This window comes from Saccostrea echinata, unplaced genomic scaffold (genome assembly GCF_033153115.1).
Source record: "Saccostrea echinata isolate AGI-Se365-2 ecotype Australia unplaced genomic scaffold, CSIRO_AGI_Sech_v1 ptg000052l, whole genome shotgun sequence".
NCBI classification, from domain to species: Eukaryota; Metazoa; Mollusca; class Bivalvia; order Ostreida; family Ostreidae; genus Saccostrea; species Saccostrea echinata.
Window position 1 is genome coordinate 6,774,980 of NW_026889801.1, and position 15,871 is coordinate 6,790,850.

At 32.1% G+C, this 15,871-nt stretch overlaps 1 protein-coding gene across 1 annotated transcript in view; it reads right to left on the bottom strand.

Annotated features, from left to right (window-relative positions):
* Positions 1-14,909: 14,909 nt before the first annotated feature.
* The window catches only part of LOC133204070 (uncharacterized), a 135,105-nt gene continuing 134,143 nt past the window's right edge, over positions 14,910-15,871 (bottom strand). The window contains exon 10 of the mRNA XM_061339848.1: positions 14,910-15,697. Within this exon, the coding sequence (XP_061195832.1) occupies positions 15,316-15,697 (382 nt within the window). The 3' untranslated portion in view covers positions 14,910-15,315. The remainder of the gene's footprint in view (positions 15,698-15,871) is intronic.

Genomic DNA, 15,871 nt, shown 5'->3' on the forward strand with positions numbered 1-15,871 from the left:
ACTTATTAAAGGCTGTTTTCTTGTCTCTTAATTTAAATGAATAGTGATGTACCAGAGTCCCTCTCAATTGCTTAGATTAAAAAAAAAATAATAAATAAGGAACTGTCCTACAAAAAAGAAAAAAAAAAAAAGGTTCATTTTACATGATTGTTGAAAATGTGAAAGTCAGTCAAATATAATTCATACTAATAAAAAAAAAAAAAAAAAAAAACTGTGTGCAAAATGTCAATCCTAGTATTAAGGTTAAAAGTTAAAATTTTAATTGAATTTTCAATTTTAATAAATTATGCAATTTGAATAACTTCTATAAACGTGATCAAATACATGGTAGTCATTTTACAGACCCTGAAACGTGCTACTACCCCCAAAAAGCGTGTGACTTTCGTGCGCTTTTCGTTTCGTGCAAACCGTGTAGCGTTTCGTGTAAATCGTGCAGCGTTTCGTGTAAACCGTGCAGCGTTTCGTGTAAGCTCCAAAGCGTTTCGTGCAAACCGTGTAGCGAGCGTGCGAGAAGCGTGTGAAAACGTGCGACTTTCGTGTAAGAACCGTGTGAGAAACGTGCGACTTTCGTGCAAGAATCGTGTGAGAAACGTGTAGGATTCATTCGGAAGTCCTCTTATTTTTAATATGATTATTGTTGGATTAACATGTCATTCTGTGTTGTTTGTAACTAATATTATTCGGATATATCATACCGGTGGTATTTTAAGAGTGAAAAAAAAAATACGGAAACAACAAAATAAAATTATTCGGTAATATATTACATATTTGTTTTATTTTCTTAAAGCTTTAAATAAAGATGGACAGAAAATGTGTTAAAAGTAATTAATTACATGTATATGCACATCAATTTTAAGGTATTTGATTCAATACATTTTTTATAGGGAGCAATACTAAATATTTTTTAAAAAGAAAATTCATTAGGAATCCGGTCTGGTCCTTTTCATTCATTTATTTGAAAATCTTCACCATTGTACATTGGATATAGAGATTAAAAGAACATATCGGTGATTAATACAAAATAATAGACAGATACATGTATGGCAGCCGTGAAAAATAAAATGCAAAATTTAGTGCGTTGCTATAAATGTGAAGTATAGGAATTCTAGGCCGGGGAGAACAGTTAACTGATTTTCTTTATAAACGAACATATTTTTCTTATATTACAAGATTTTGTGATACAAATAATTTTGAAAACGATGATTCATTTATTATCTTTCTATGCATAAAATCGGTTGATAAATAAAAGTCATATAAATGAATTATAATTCACATGCATCGGCAAATACAAGGTTAAATATTTCGGGGGGGGGGGGTGATCAAATGAAAACACAAACTGAGTTGTTGTTGTAAACAAGTGTTTTATTGATAATTTTCTTTTGTAAGAAATTTATTGCTTTTTCGATGGGGTGCGCCCGATGCACCCTTAAAAATATATTGGAATCTTCTTTACACTTTCAACACTCTTCTTACGACTGTGATCATGGTCATTTACAACAGCGATCACGGACTCCGCGTGCCGGGACTGAAAACTCTCTTGTCAATCATAGCTAAGATGACATCTGACAATAACGATCGATTAATTAAAAGGTAATACCCGTTGATTTTATTTCTTAAATTTATCCGATTGTCTGTAAACAGTGAATTAATTTGCCAGTGTATTCGTGAATAAAATAATATAAAGAAACAAATCCTATATAATTATATATTAATTGTTTTTATTAATCACGCAGTTCTGAGCATATTATTTTAGTTTTTAGGACATATGACATGTATACGTATATATATATTGAATGTATTGTTAAAGTGACAGTACAGCGCATCTCATAAAAAAAACTGACTAGATAAAATTTTCCGACAAGATTTGGAATTTTTTTACTACTCATAAATGTATAAACTTTCAGAAAATTACAACTTTTACAATTAAATAATTTGGATTATTTCATTAAAATTAATAGTTATTTATGGGACGTAAATATATACATCGCAACGTGTTCGGGGTTCCACATTCCATGCTATGCACGCATGCGTAGTTTTCATTAACAAAACAGCATGGTTAGAGAGGGAATCCCGGTAGGCCTGCTACATTGACCAAGTCGACCAAAAAGAAAAAGAAACTGAAAATAGAACTTGAAAAAGCAACTTTCATGACTAAAATTTAGTTTGGGGATTAATAAAATCGCTGGATAAGGAAGAAACGGGAACTCGGCGACACTCACGCAGGGCTCTCGAAGGTTCTATTCGACAGGTTTGTTGATACTTGTTATCATTTCTCATTTTTCCGTCACTTTCAAAGAAAAAAAATAGTGTAAACTCAACATTAAAAATACATCTTTGACTTAAAAACATTGTTGGCATTTGAAATGCTAATTTTTTTTATCTGTGCAGAAAAATATTTTGTTTGACGTTTGCCGCGATAACGTATGATTAGTTGGTTTTCCCTTTCTCGGACCCAAATACACAAAACGTAAACATTTGTACTTTTAATTCTGTTAAATTCGCCTGAATGCAGACTAAAATCTTTACGATTATTATAATTTTAGATTATTTTATCAGAAAGTTATGATAATTTGTGTTTTTGAAAATTGCTTTCACCTAATATTCATTATAACTGTAAACTCTACAGTGTAGGCACGTGCCGTTTTAGAATTCACGTGGTACAAATAAACAGATCTAAGATTGCTCCAGTTCGTACGACCCTTGATTTTCCGGCAGATTCTAATTACGTTAATTTTGTTTGAGCAGAGAATATTTCTGTTTCTCAAACTGCTTACATCAACTTTATACCTTAATCCTTAATGACATATTGGGTAAATTTGGATGAAATAGCACACATTTTGCAGCCGTACTGTCGCTTTAAGAGCCTTGACTATTGATTACATAATTATTGATTTTTTTTTTCTAGACGGGGTTTGAAATCAAGGATTTTAAAAGGTGGTGGGTATATTGATATTTGATAAACACAATACCGGAAGAGAGAACGAAAGAATTACAATACATATTCTCCGGTTTCTCTGCCATATAAGATTTTAATGATAAATTAAAATTTAACTCTGTAATGAAACGATATATTTACCATTCTGAATAAAGTGCATATTAATGAATTACATGTATCGGGTCCTCTGGAGACATGAATATCTTTTCTTATTAGAACGGGCACTTGTTTCTATAATAATTTTTCCCGATTTTTTACTTACTGAAACAAGTGCCCGTTATATTTAGCCATGTACAGATTTGAAGAACAGTAAGATCTCGGTAATCTCTCTCCCCCCCCCCTTTCCTGCACAATGTTCCTGTTTGATGCAGAGTACATATTACATTTGCAAATTATAAACAGAGCCTAATTTAATCAAATGAAATTATTTTCTTTATTAAATCAAAAAAAAAAAAAAAAAAAAAAAAAAAAATGTATAAATCAATCAATAATAAAAATAATGGAGAAGAAAATCAATCTTTACAGAAATCATACGCAATTTAATCAAAATGTTTTTTTTTTGTTTTGTTTTTTTTTTTCAGATATAACTGTGAAACTGAGTTTATTTGTCAGTAATAAAGTCCGTAATGAAACGACTTTTTCATATCAAACTATAATTGTAAAAACATTAAATGCTGTAAAAGATTATGAATTACAAATATAATTATTTTTTTCAGTGCGTAATTTAGAGTCTAGTGAAAAAAGTTTGACGATGCACTTGACCGGGCGGGTCACATACTGAATGACAACTATTAATTAATTACAACTGAACATTGAGTATTTTATCTGTTAATATAGTACTAGTGTAGCGAGTTTTAATCTTAACTTAATCTGAATGATTGTAATTTTACTACTCGTTGATTTATCCGTAATAATTGAAATAAAGTCCGAGAGATTCCGAATAGAAAATCCAGATCGAGGCCAAAGCGTGCGAGAATCGTGTACAAAGCGTTTCGTGCAGGCTTTCGTGTAAACCGTGCAGCCTTTCGTGCAAAACGTTTCGTGTAAATCGTGTAGCGTTTCGTGCAAACCGTGTAGCGTTTCGTGTAAACCGTGCAGCGTTTCGTGCAAACCGTGTAGAGAGCGTGTACCGTTCGTGCAGCGTGCGTGTGGGGTAGTAGCACGTTTCAGGGTCTGTATATAGAACCAAAAATATGGATAATTTCAAGATATGTACATGTATATTACTCGATAATCCATCTGAGAAATGAACAAATTTTGATTTAATTTAGAGGATTTTTTCCCAAAAATTGTCAATGTATAAATCTCTGTATCTCAGTAAAGTGTCAAAGCTCAAGCTCGATATTTTACAAAGATAATGTTTAATATAATGATATTAATGTCGAAAATATTAATTTTGTTGCCTGATCTTGGAAATTTTGCCCATTCAATATGAACATATTATTTTTCAATTCTTCAAAATTGGCATGATACCAAATTTTATCATTTGTCTGCCATTTGATATGTTGCATATTTGAATATAATAAATTTTAGTTTTAAAAGAACATTGTCATTGATTATTATAAAATACCTCAAAAAAAAAAAAAAAAAAAAAAAAAAAAAAAAAAAAAAAAAAAAAAATTACTTTTAAGTAAAATAAATCAAATGTGATATTTACCATTTTACTTTAATTATTTTCGGGATACTGTTCTAAAATGTACATAATGTAGGTGGCGCTTCGTTCTTATGGCGGCTATGTTGGATGAAGTGGAAAATATTTGTCTTTTTTCCTGTACATATCTTATGGTCTTATTACCCAACGATTTTCATCAGGATATGGTAACTTCCGATTTGGACAGTATTGCATTGTTTTCTTGCAGATTAACTCTAAAGGAGAATTATCTCTTTAATATTTTGTACAAAGTATCATTGTAAAGTTACGGTAGACGTAGACCCCTGAAGTTACCACATTCTTCCTCTCGTTATGAAAAAAATATAGCAATAATGAATAAGTTGTTTGTTTTTTATTGACAAACATTGCTTAGTAAAGAAGAAATAATGCTTTGGCCTTGGCCTACACAAACAAAACAAGAAAAGCTGTCTTTTTAAAGTTGATGACACAAACACAAGAACTGAACTACTTCACGGGGTTTTCTTCGTAAAAGTATTCTTATTCTGAAATATATACAGCTGTTCATGTTTTTCTCAGAGAATAGAGGCTAAGACATCAGAAAAGAGGAAAAAGACAATTCCCGAAGAAACAAAGATTGATTATAAAATATAAAAAAGCAATTTGAGCAAAAAAGAAAACAGGTATTAAAATAAAAAACGGATAAACAAACTAATTCCAAGTAAAATGTACTACGAGGATAAAACATGGGATAAAACATGTGGGACAGAATTCAAAGACAGATGCATATATTCCACACATTTACTGCAGAAATTAATTTTGATTGATTCCGATTACATATATATTGATTATTTTCTGCTTAACAAAAATCAATATATGATTCATTTAGAAACCATTGATATTGCATGATTATTGTAAACGTACACACTTTCGCGGAAATCGCATTTATTGCCATTGGCACTTCTTCATGTCAAGTATTTCATCTTAACGCTGATACAATGATTTGAACCAAAACTTTTTAACTGGAGACTCAGCTAACATACCTGAATTGTGGCTGAAAGGTAACTGTACCTGTCATTTAGTGACTGAATGGTCACCGAAAAGTTACTGAAAGCCGCCTTTCAGATTTAACTGAAAGTTCTTGTTTCTTTCTGTGATTTATTTAAAGTTTACAGTGTGTGCTTTAATAAGAGCGAAAAATTATTATAGAACCTAGTCTATCTATAAAAAAGAAAAATTTCAAATTATTACAAATATTTGTAATTAATATCCGAAAGATTGCGAATGCATGTCGAGGCTTCATTCTGTACAGCATATAATTTTGTAGACTCTATGTTTAACATCATAGAACTTAAAAATGTTAAAGTCCTGTATTTTTGAGCTCTAAATAATTAGGTCAGAGGAAAGTGCAGGAAACGGGCATCCTAATCAGCTCTGAGTGGGCAATCTTATCAATAAGGACACTTGAACAAAGCATACATATCCTGTTTTGAAAAGCAGTAAGTACAAATGGATTGTTTTAACCCTTGAAATTTAAGTATAGTTGTTACATGTGTGATTGATATATGAAAGTTTTTACTCGAGCATGTATTTTCTTTTAAAAAAAAATTGAACAAGTTATTCAAAAATAACATTTGTTGCAAAATCTGCATGTATATTTACTAGACGTCTTGTCAAGTTATTCTAATAATAAAAAAAATCGTTTTTGAATGGTTTAATTTGATATAGTTGTCTATTGTTTATAGCATCTTGTGGGGAGAAAACCCTTAATTTGAGTCATAAGACTACAGATGTTTGGAATTTAAGGTACTGATTCATCTGTGTAAAGGTATGCATTTTATAAACAAAGAAACAACATTCACATGAACAGGAAAAGAAGTGAATGATTTATACGTAAGATGGAATGAAGAACAAACGTTTTAAAAATTTGAACTCAGAACTCTTATCCTAGAAGAATATCAGATAATGTTAATAGTGATATTGAGAAAACATTAAACTATCTTGGTTTTCCTTCGGTTTATTTCATTCCGTTAAAGTTACAAAAAATAATAAACATTTGTTTGAGAAACAATTAAATTTACCAAGATTCAGTCAATTAATTGAGTTGTATTTATGGAAATAAAAAGATTACAGGAATTCAACCAATGCCAAATAACGAACCATCGAATGCCCAACGTCGAACCAGCTTGCAATTGTTTGATGAACATTGGACCGATGAGCAGGATGACAGAGGACCAAAGTAATTGTCATTGTTGGGCATGTGTTGCCAAAAGTAAACATACAATTTTGTTCCTTTGTGGAGCAAAAGCTACTTATAATTTAGTTAAGAGCGTGAAGATTTCAGGAGAAGGGTTACGTTTAAACTCCTCCATGGCACCTGATCCTACCTCTGATGTTTTAGAGGTTTGTGTTTGCTCTACTCCAAAACTTGTATTGCGTAATGGACTTTTGAGCTTGAATACTGTTCGTTGTCTCCATACATTTCATACGCTTTATATCTCGAAACTAGAAAATATTTCGAATAGTTACATGTATATTGAATAAATATGTTCAAAATTATGTCCTGAACAATATGCACCCTTTCAATGATTGCTCATCTTCCGCATTAAAGAGTTGAAGGGGCGGCCTGTAAGTACTTCTTTTGCAAATATCTCGGAAACGAAATTTTTTTTGAATAGCTGTTGCACAAAAAATGTTTAAAATCATGAGAGCTCTAAAGTGGTGTGAAGAAAAAGAGGCTGGCCGTGTTTGCTCTGCTCCAAAATTTGTATTGTTTAATGCACTTTTGAGCTCGAATACTGTTCGTTATCTCCACATATTTCATCATATGTTTGCTCTGCTCCTATTTTGTATTGATTAATGGACTTTTGAGCTTGAATACTGTTCGTTATCTCCATATATTTCATGTTAAATAATTAGGGACGAAAAGGGGCCAGAATGCTAAATCTTTGACGCTTTATATCTCAAAAGTGGGAAATATTTTGATAAGCAATACTAAAAAAAGATGTTCAGAATTGTGTTCTGAACAATATGTAACCTTTCATACTAAGGAGTTGAAGGGCCGGCTCCTAAATACTTTTTTTGTAAATATCTCTGAAACGAAAAGAATTTCTGTTTAGTTGTTGAACAAAAAGTGTTTAAAATCATGAGATCTCTAAAGTGCTATGAAGAAAAAGGGGCTGGCCTTTCAAAATAGGGGCCGAGAGGAGCCGAAAGTCATTAATCAATAACTCTTTAATGATCAATATTTTGGTATGAATTACTGAAGCAAAAATGTTTATGTCTACAATTTACAACTACGAGGGTTGTCCCAAAATTCCGTAGACAAGCGTCGATTTGTAGTAACCCAGTATCATAAATTAACGAAACTTTCAAAATAACTAAGACTACTAACAACTAATATTTTTAGTGTAAAGCATTGCGTAACTAGTGCTAATTGTAACGGGAACCGTTACAGATGTTCCCCAAACGGCTCCCCAATCCTTTATGATGCCCCATTCCCTACAAGCTTCAATAAATTACACAAAACTTTTGTAATATAGATGGACACTTTATTTTTAAGGGTATTTCATTGAAAAACTACTCCGATATAGCCATATGGGTATAAGCCAATAAAATTTCAGCGCATGTGCTTGCACATGTTTTCTACATTTTTCACATTAATTTTCTTATAGTGTCTCACAATACATACATTTGTGTTAAATATTAAAGAATCTCATTGAAAAATAAGAGAGATGTAACCCTATAAGTATTAGCCAATCAAAATTCAGCATACGCGCAAGCATGGCATTGCATTCAATTTTGATAGTATCATAATGTAGGAGCTCTATGTGCCTATCCATGTCGTAAATTTCATCCTGTTTTGTTGAAAACCTAGGGAGTTATAGACATTTAAAGTTTCAACCAATCAGATTGCAGCACACCTGCATGCGCGTGTTTTCAAGAAATTTCCTATATAACATGTTGTAGCACCTTATAATATATACTTATATTCTAACTTTTAAAGTATTTTGTCAAAAAACAAAGAAATTATTGAGATTTTTGTATCAGCAAATCAGAGAAGAGCGCACCTTTTGAGTGTCAAAGCAATTCATCAAGAAATGTAAAAGTTACGGCTTCATCATGCATATCAGTCATTTCACTCATTGCACGCCTGTGCGCGCAAAATGACCTTCGTTCCGAACACCTACACAACATGCCTATTAACCCTAAAAAGGTTTCATGTCAATCGGATGAGCAGTTCTATGAGAACACTCCCTGACAAAAAAGTACCGGAGAAGAAAGTAGAAAAAAAAGAAGAATAATAATAACTAGTAGACTAATTGTTCTCGAACACTTAGAGGTCTTACCACCTTCTTTAAATTTCATATATTCTTTATATTTAACTCTCTACTGTTTATTTTTATACAAAAGAAACCAGAAATGGCTTGAGTGATGGAAAAAATGAAAATTTTAAAAATTTCGAAATGACCTTGACCTTTGACCTTGAACAAATATTCAAGGTCAAAGGTCAAGGGTCACATTGCATTTGACCCCATGCTTCTACGACTTTTAGTTTTAAAGTTAGAAAGTTTAATAGTAAGTGCAAAGACATTAAAGGGCAATAACTCATAGAAGGGGTCATCGGATCCTTTCGCACTGAATAGATTGAAGTTGTGTCTAAAGACCCTAAAGACATTAGTGAAGGTTTGATGTCTTTACGATCTACGGTTTCGGAGGAGTAGCGATAACAAGGTTTTTAATGAAAAGGGCAATAACTTTTCAAGGGCTCAAACTTTGGGGACAAGTATGAAATTTTTGAATTAGTTTTAGAGTACATATTAAAGATGCAAAGATAAGTAGTATATATTGAAAGAGAACAAAGATATAAAAAGAGCTTAATTTCTCATTTTTGGAATGACCTTGACCTTTGACCTATGCATATATTTTAAGGTCAAAGGTCAATTAATCTTATGCAGTTGGTCCCAAGTCTCTACGACTTATCGTTTTGAAAATTTTTAATTATTTGTAAACAACAAAAACTTTCAGGGGCAATAACTCATAAAAGGGGTCCACGAATACTTTCGCAATGAAAAGATTGAAGAGCCCCCTCAATTAGTCGAAGACATTGGTGAAGGTTCCGTACCTCTACGGTTTTCGGTTCCGAAGGAGTAGCGATAACAAGCTTTTATTGAGAAAGGGATAATAACTCTTTGAGGGGTCAAAGTTCATATACGCAGGGTCAACTGCAAATATCTTTTACGGAGTACATTCTCCGATCAGATCATTTTGCATTGAAAAGATTGAAGTAGTGTCTAAAGACCCTGAAGACATAAGTGAAGGTTTTGTGTTTCTACGGTTTACGGTGTCTGAGGAGTAGTGATAACAAGGTTTTTCGCACAAGGGGCAATAATTTTCAAAGGGATTAAGCTTAGGTGATAAGATTGAAATATTTGAAATAGTTTTAAGAGCACATCTAAAAGATGCAAAGATATACAGTATATGTTGAAAGATAAAAGAGCTATAACAAGAGCTTAATTTCTCAAATTTGGAATGACTTTGACCTTTGACCTTGACATAAACTTCAATGTCCAAGGTCAAGGAATCTAATGCAGTTCGTTTCATGACTCTGCGACTTATCGTTACGAAAATTTTCCATAATTTGTAAATTTCAAAAATTTTCAGGGGCAATAACTACTTAAAGGGGTTGATGAATCCTTCCGCACTCAAAAGGTCAGAGCGCCTACTGACTTAGTCGAAGATATTGGTGATGGATTAGTATCTCTATGGTTTACGGTTTTTGAGGAGTAGAGATAACAAGCTTTTATTGAGAAAGGGGCAATAACTCTTGGAGGGGTCAAAGATCATATACACAGGGTCAACTGCAAAAATCTTTCATGGAGTACATTCTCATGGACTATAAATCTTTTAGATAAATCTTTAAACTCAAAAACATACTTGGCGGAAAAATAATAATAATAAACAGAACAATTTCAATAGGTCTTTCCACAGAAAGGTGGAAAGACCTAATAAAAATAAGAAACAGAAGAAAATCAATAGGTCTTTCCACAGAAAGGTGGAAAGACCTAATAATAAACATAAGCATTTCAAGAGGTCTTTCCACAGAAAGGTGGAAAGACCTAATATATAATAATAATAAGAAACAGAGTAAAAACAATATGTTCCCAAACACATAATTACACAGATTTATCCTATTTAAATGAAATAATTCAATGTCTGATGTAAAGAGGCGGCGCAACCTCAAAATTTGCTATTAAAAATCGGTATATAAAATGTAAAATCTCGCAAAAAATAAATTTCTTGTCAAAATTTCGTGGGATAAAAATAATAGTTTCTCAAATTACATAAACAACTATCTTTATTCCAATTTTAACGCATATGCCTTCATTAATAAGAATGTTATAATGTTTATTTGCACTGGTTAGACTCTTGACTGTTTAAAAAAAATGACGCAGCATTGACATAGGCGGCGCAATGGAATATGATAAAATGTAGATCGGAACTTTAAAAGAGGTGCATCAGAAGAAACAAATGTTTGGAACACATAGATATATTCAAGTATGTTTTTCTCAAGGTATATATGGAAAACGAAGCAAACAAAGAGACCAGCCGAAGAAAATAGACAAAGAAATCGTCGTCAAAGCTACACAGTGCAACCCCATTCGGAAAGACGAACAAAAAGTTCCTCGGAGATAAGGAGATTTTTATGAATTATTAATAGATGCATACAGTTTAAACTTTTTGGCGTATATTTTAATGTTAAGTACATCATAACGATTATAATATTTCATATTTATTTCACAAATCTTTATGTTAATTAAAGTAGAAAATGTGATTCTGATAATTGATGCATTTTCCCCAAAAATTCGTACCGGTGACGTTTACGTATTTTTTGACGTCGAAGATTGCGCTGGGTGATAGGACGCGGTAAAATTAAAAGTCCAATTAAATGTACGTTTTTCAAGTAATGATGTTAAAACTTCGTAATTTATCAGCTAAAAACACACTTTATACACCCACAAAATTATATAAAGATACCTAGATTTTGAATAGATATGAACTCAGTTTATGGAATTTTGGGACAACCCTCGTATATATTATGATATTCACATCATATGTTACATAATTAGGGGCTATAAGGGGCCAGAATGTAAAATCTTTGGCGCTTCATATCTTAAAAGTGGGAATTATTTTGATAAGCAATACTGAACAAAAGATGTTCAGAATAATTTTCTAAACAATATTCAACCTTTCATTTTTTGCTAAACGTCCCCATTAAGGAGTTGAAGGGCTGCCCCCTAAATACTTCTTTTGTAAATATCTTTGAAATGAAAAAGAATTTTTGAACAATTTTTGAATAAAAAGTGCTCAAAATCATGAGAGCTTTAAAGTGGTGTGAAGAAAAAGGGGCTGGCTCCTCATAATAGGGACCGAGAGGGGCCGAAAGTCTTTAAGCAATAACTCTTTTCGATCAAAATTTTGTAATTCATTACTGAAGGAAATATGTTTATTTCAACAATTTTCAACTACATGTATATATTACATGCATGATATTCACATCACATGTTACATAATTAGGGGCCATAGGGAGAGTTGCGCCCCTTGACAGAGGCGGTTGGCTCGAAATCTACTGGGGAAAATATGTAAAAAAAAAAAATATCCATAAGTCGAGGGAGAATTGTGAAAAAAAGATATTGGAAGACTACAGGAGGGATATTAAACAAATATATTAATAGAGATCATGCTTTGCTAGGAAAAAAACTCAAATAGACGTGAGTAACTCGAAAAAACTTTGACACTCTTTCTATTGATGATTACTCACGCTCTCCTGGCCAAGTCACTTTAATATATGTTCATTTTATATGCGCTATATCTGTGTTAGTTATCAATATATATGTTCATCAGTACTGAACAGTCGTAGAACGAAAAACTTTTTCAGTAACACTGATTAATATTGTCTACACAAGATTCCTTTTGTTTCTTTTGTTCTGTGTATAAACTGTGTATAAACATTTGGGTAAACAAAAATGTCAGAGAAAGGAGACAACAAGAGAAACTTAAGTGACATGTCGAAATCATTCTCGGATGTCATGAGGTCACCTAAAAAAACAGAGGGATGGGTCGGTGTCTGATCCGTCTCACATAACCACCTCCAACACTTTGAAAGAATTGGATCCCAAAGAATTTCCACCCATTCCTTCCATGACCAACCCACAAATAACACACCAAGTGGTAATTGGAGAAGATGACATAGCACGTATTGCTACTGCTGTAAAGTTATCCATTCAGGGTGAAATTGCTGAGCTGGTGAGTAAAGAAGTAGCAAAAGCGGTCCAGCCTCTTCAAGAAAAAATCGCAAGGCTCGAATTATCTAATAATGACCTACAACTACAAATAGACGAAGTAGAACAATACGGTCGTTGACCTCTCCTCAGAATTGACGCTCTGTTGACCTAAAATTTATGCTTGTGAAAAGTTATGAAAGCTTAAAAAACAACCCCGAGACGAAGCATGTGATGATCAATGAGGATCTGATCATGGTGTGTAAAGAGCAAGAGCCACTTAGGGCCTTTTTTGGCCCTAAGAATTTCTGAAAAATTAAAACTGCTAAGTTTTGGATGAAAATGCAGTATTTATAACTTGGACCCTTGGTGACCGTGTATCCAATGAACATGACTTAATTTTCTCTCTAGTCAATGCATTTTGACGTCATAAAATGCGTCATTTTCCCCATATCCTGTAAATTCCCCTAAAAATGGCCAAAAGTTGAGGTATTTTTTCAATATTTCATATAGAGCACAACCTCTGATCCAAAATATGCAATTACATAATGAAAGATCTGTTTCTGACGATTACAAAGCATGTTTTAATTTTTGGATCATGGGCTGTGCTCATATTTTAATTCTTTGCAGAAGGTAGTCAAATACCCATAATTAAATTGAAGAAACGAATAACGAAAGAAAATATCTTTTAAAATTTTCAGGTGAGCCATAGTGACTCGGGTGCATTTTGAAGTGGCCCATTGGTTTCTGTTTTATTCAAATAATAAATAATTCAAATACAAATAATAATATTCACTAAGTAGTTTTATTCCATTTTACCTGATTTATAAACATTCGATTTGATTATTTCACGTTGATTCTTCTGTATTAAGGAACGGGAAGAATTCCTGAATTATTGAATTCCCTTTTTAACTTTTATGAAGATATCTTCAAAGAAGAATACAGAAGAAATAATCACAAATAAACAATGAAGATACAACTAACTTCTCAAACTCTTTGGGGTGACCTTCGATTTTTATCACTTGATGAAAAATAAAACATTCTAAATAAAAATAAACTAGTGAACACAAATAACTGACTATGCATATGTTACAGTAAATATGTGTAATCAGGAAATCCATGTATTTCCTGAATTTTAGGAAATACATGAAATTCCTAATCTGTTTAGGAAATACATGTATTTACTGTTTTCAGTTAGGTAATACACGTATTTACTGAATTTTTCAATACTTTTTACACGTATTTACTGACTGTTGTTTTGTGAGAATGACTTAAAAATATGAATAATAAAATAAGAACAAATGCACAGTATATTCAATGTTCATGTCGGTTAGCATATCATGTGAATAAATAATATTTGAAATAGACCTTTATTAATAGAATTGTGATTTTCACCCGTGATTGAAAAGCTGTGTAAATTTCGGTATTGATAAGCTAATCCGGCAACCAATGAGAATCTAGGTCACTATTTGAGAGACGCTAATTATGTATCGCCGAGATTGTTACGCCTTACAGAAAGTTTAAGAGGAAAAGAGATTTGTACTATATTTGAAATGTGAATATCAGGGAATCCATTTTACAAAGAAATACAGGAAAAGTTATTGTCCTTAGCAATATTTTTTTAAAAAGAATAATTGATTAAATGAAGAAAATATATTTTTTTTAAAATTCATTTACTTAACAAAATTTTTCAACACACCAGGAAAGCATACTTCCAAAAGATATTTTTATTGGGTATGAATTTATATTAATAAAAGTTTCTGTAAAAACTAATGCTATTACAGGAGGATGGAAATACCTTAAGCTTTCCTCCTTAAATGCACCAAGTCTTGTCCAGAATTGGAAATTAATGTATAACGTCAGCTTTGTAGAAACAATTCTTATTAATTGCTGCTTAAAAAGCATGCATACTGGTATTTGTATACTTACTGAATGTTTTAAAGCATATGTATAGTCATCCAGCTTAGTTCAGGTAAAACGTGTAAAATTGGCTAAAATTTTCAGAAAATACATGAATTTACTAGTTATTTAGTAATTACAGGTATTTCCTAAAACGGCCAGTAAATACATATATTTACTGGATGATTTAGGAAATGCATGAAATTCCTGATTTCACATATTTACTGTAACACATATACAGTTTCAGTTGATGAATATTCCGAAATTATTTGCTTCGGTGCCTTTTTCTTCGATAAGAAACATATATCCAATGTTTTAATCGTATGAAGCAATCTGGCTATGGACATTATGATCTAAAAACGGTGGGGTTTTTGTTATTAATAACGTTTGCAGATGAAATATACAACAACAACAAAACGAATATGTATAGGAAAGCCGTAGGATAGTTTTTATTTTAATTCTTCACATCCAGACGTTCGTCATGCAGCCTCGAAAACCATCAGTATTCAAAATACATATACACTCTATATAATGGTGGAAAATCATCGTTTAGCCCTTTATTTCTTTCTGTATCTATGCTCTCAGGTAAATTACATTTCAGAAGTCTCTGATTGTAAAATTCCCGCGGCCTCTGACTTAAAATGATCATCAAATGTATCATCTACTAAATCAATATAAGGAGAAACGTTGACATAATCATTAGGTTCTTTTTCGCTCTGCACTACATCTAGATATGCTCCATCTGCATTGATAGGATCTGCATATGGCCCATCCTCATCTGTAAGACGCAGAGTTACTCCTTGCCCGGGTAAATGTTCATAACCCTCGTCTTGTTCCTCTACGATTTCATAATCGGGGTCGGAATACGTACCATCTTGATAGGTTAATTTTATTTCGTATTGGGGGTCCTTTGACTTTGGGATACTTGGGAGTCGCATTAATTCTTTCCGTCTTTTCCTCAATGTTATTGCTCTGTATGATTTTGAAAAAAAAAATGTTTATATAAATTGAGAAACAATAGTTTAAATCAGAATGATTATTCTAAAGAGTATATCAAAACTATAAACTAACTAATAGACGTGTGTTGATGTGTTGTACATTTTTATAGCTACATGTATGAATCCATACAAATAAAAGGGAAAATAT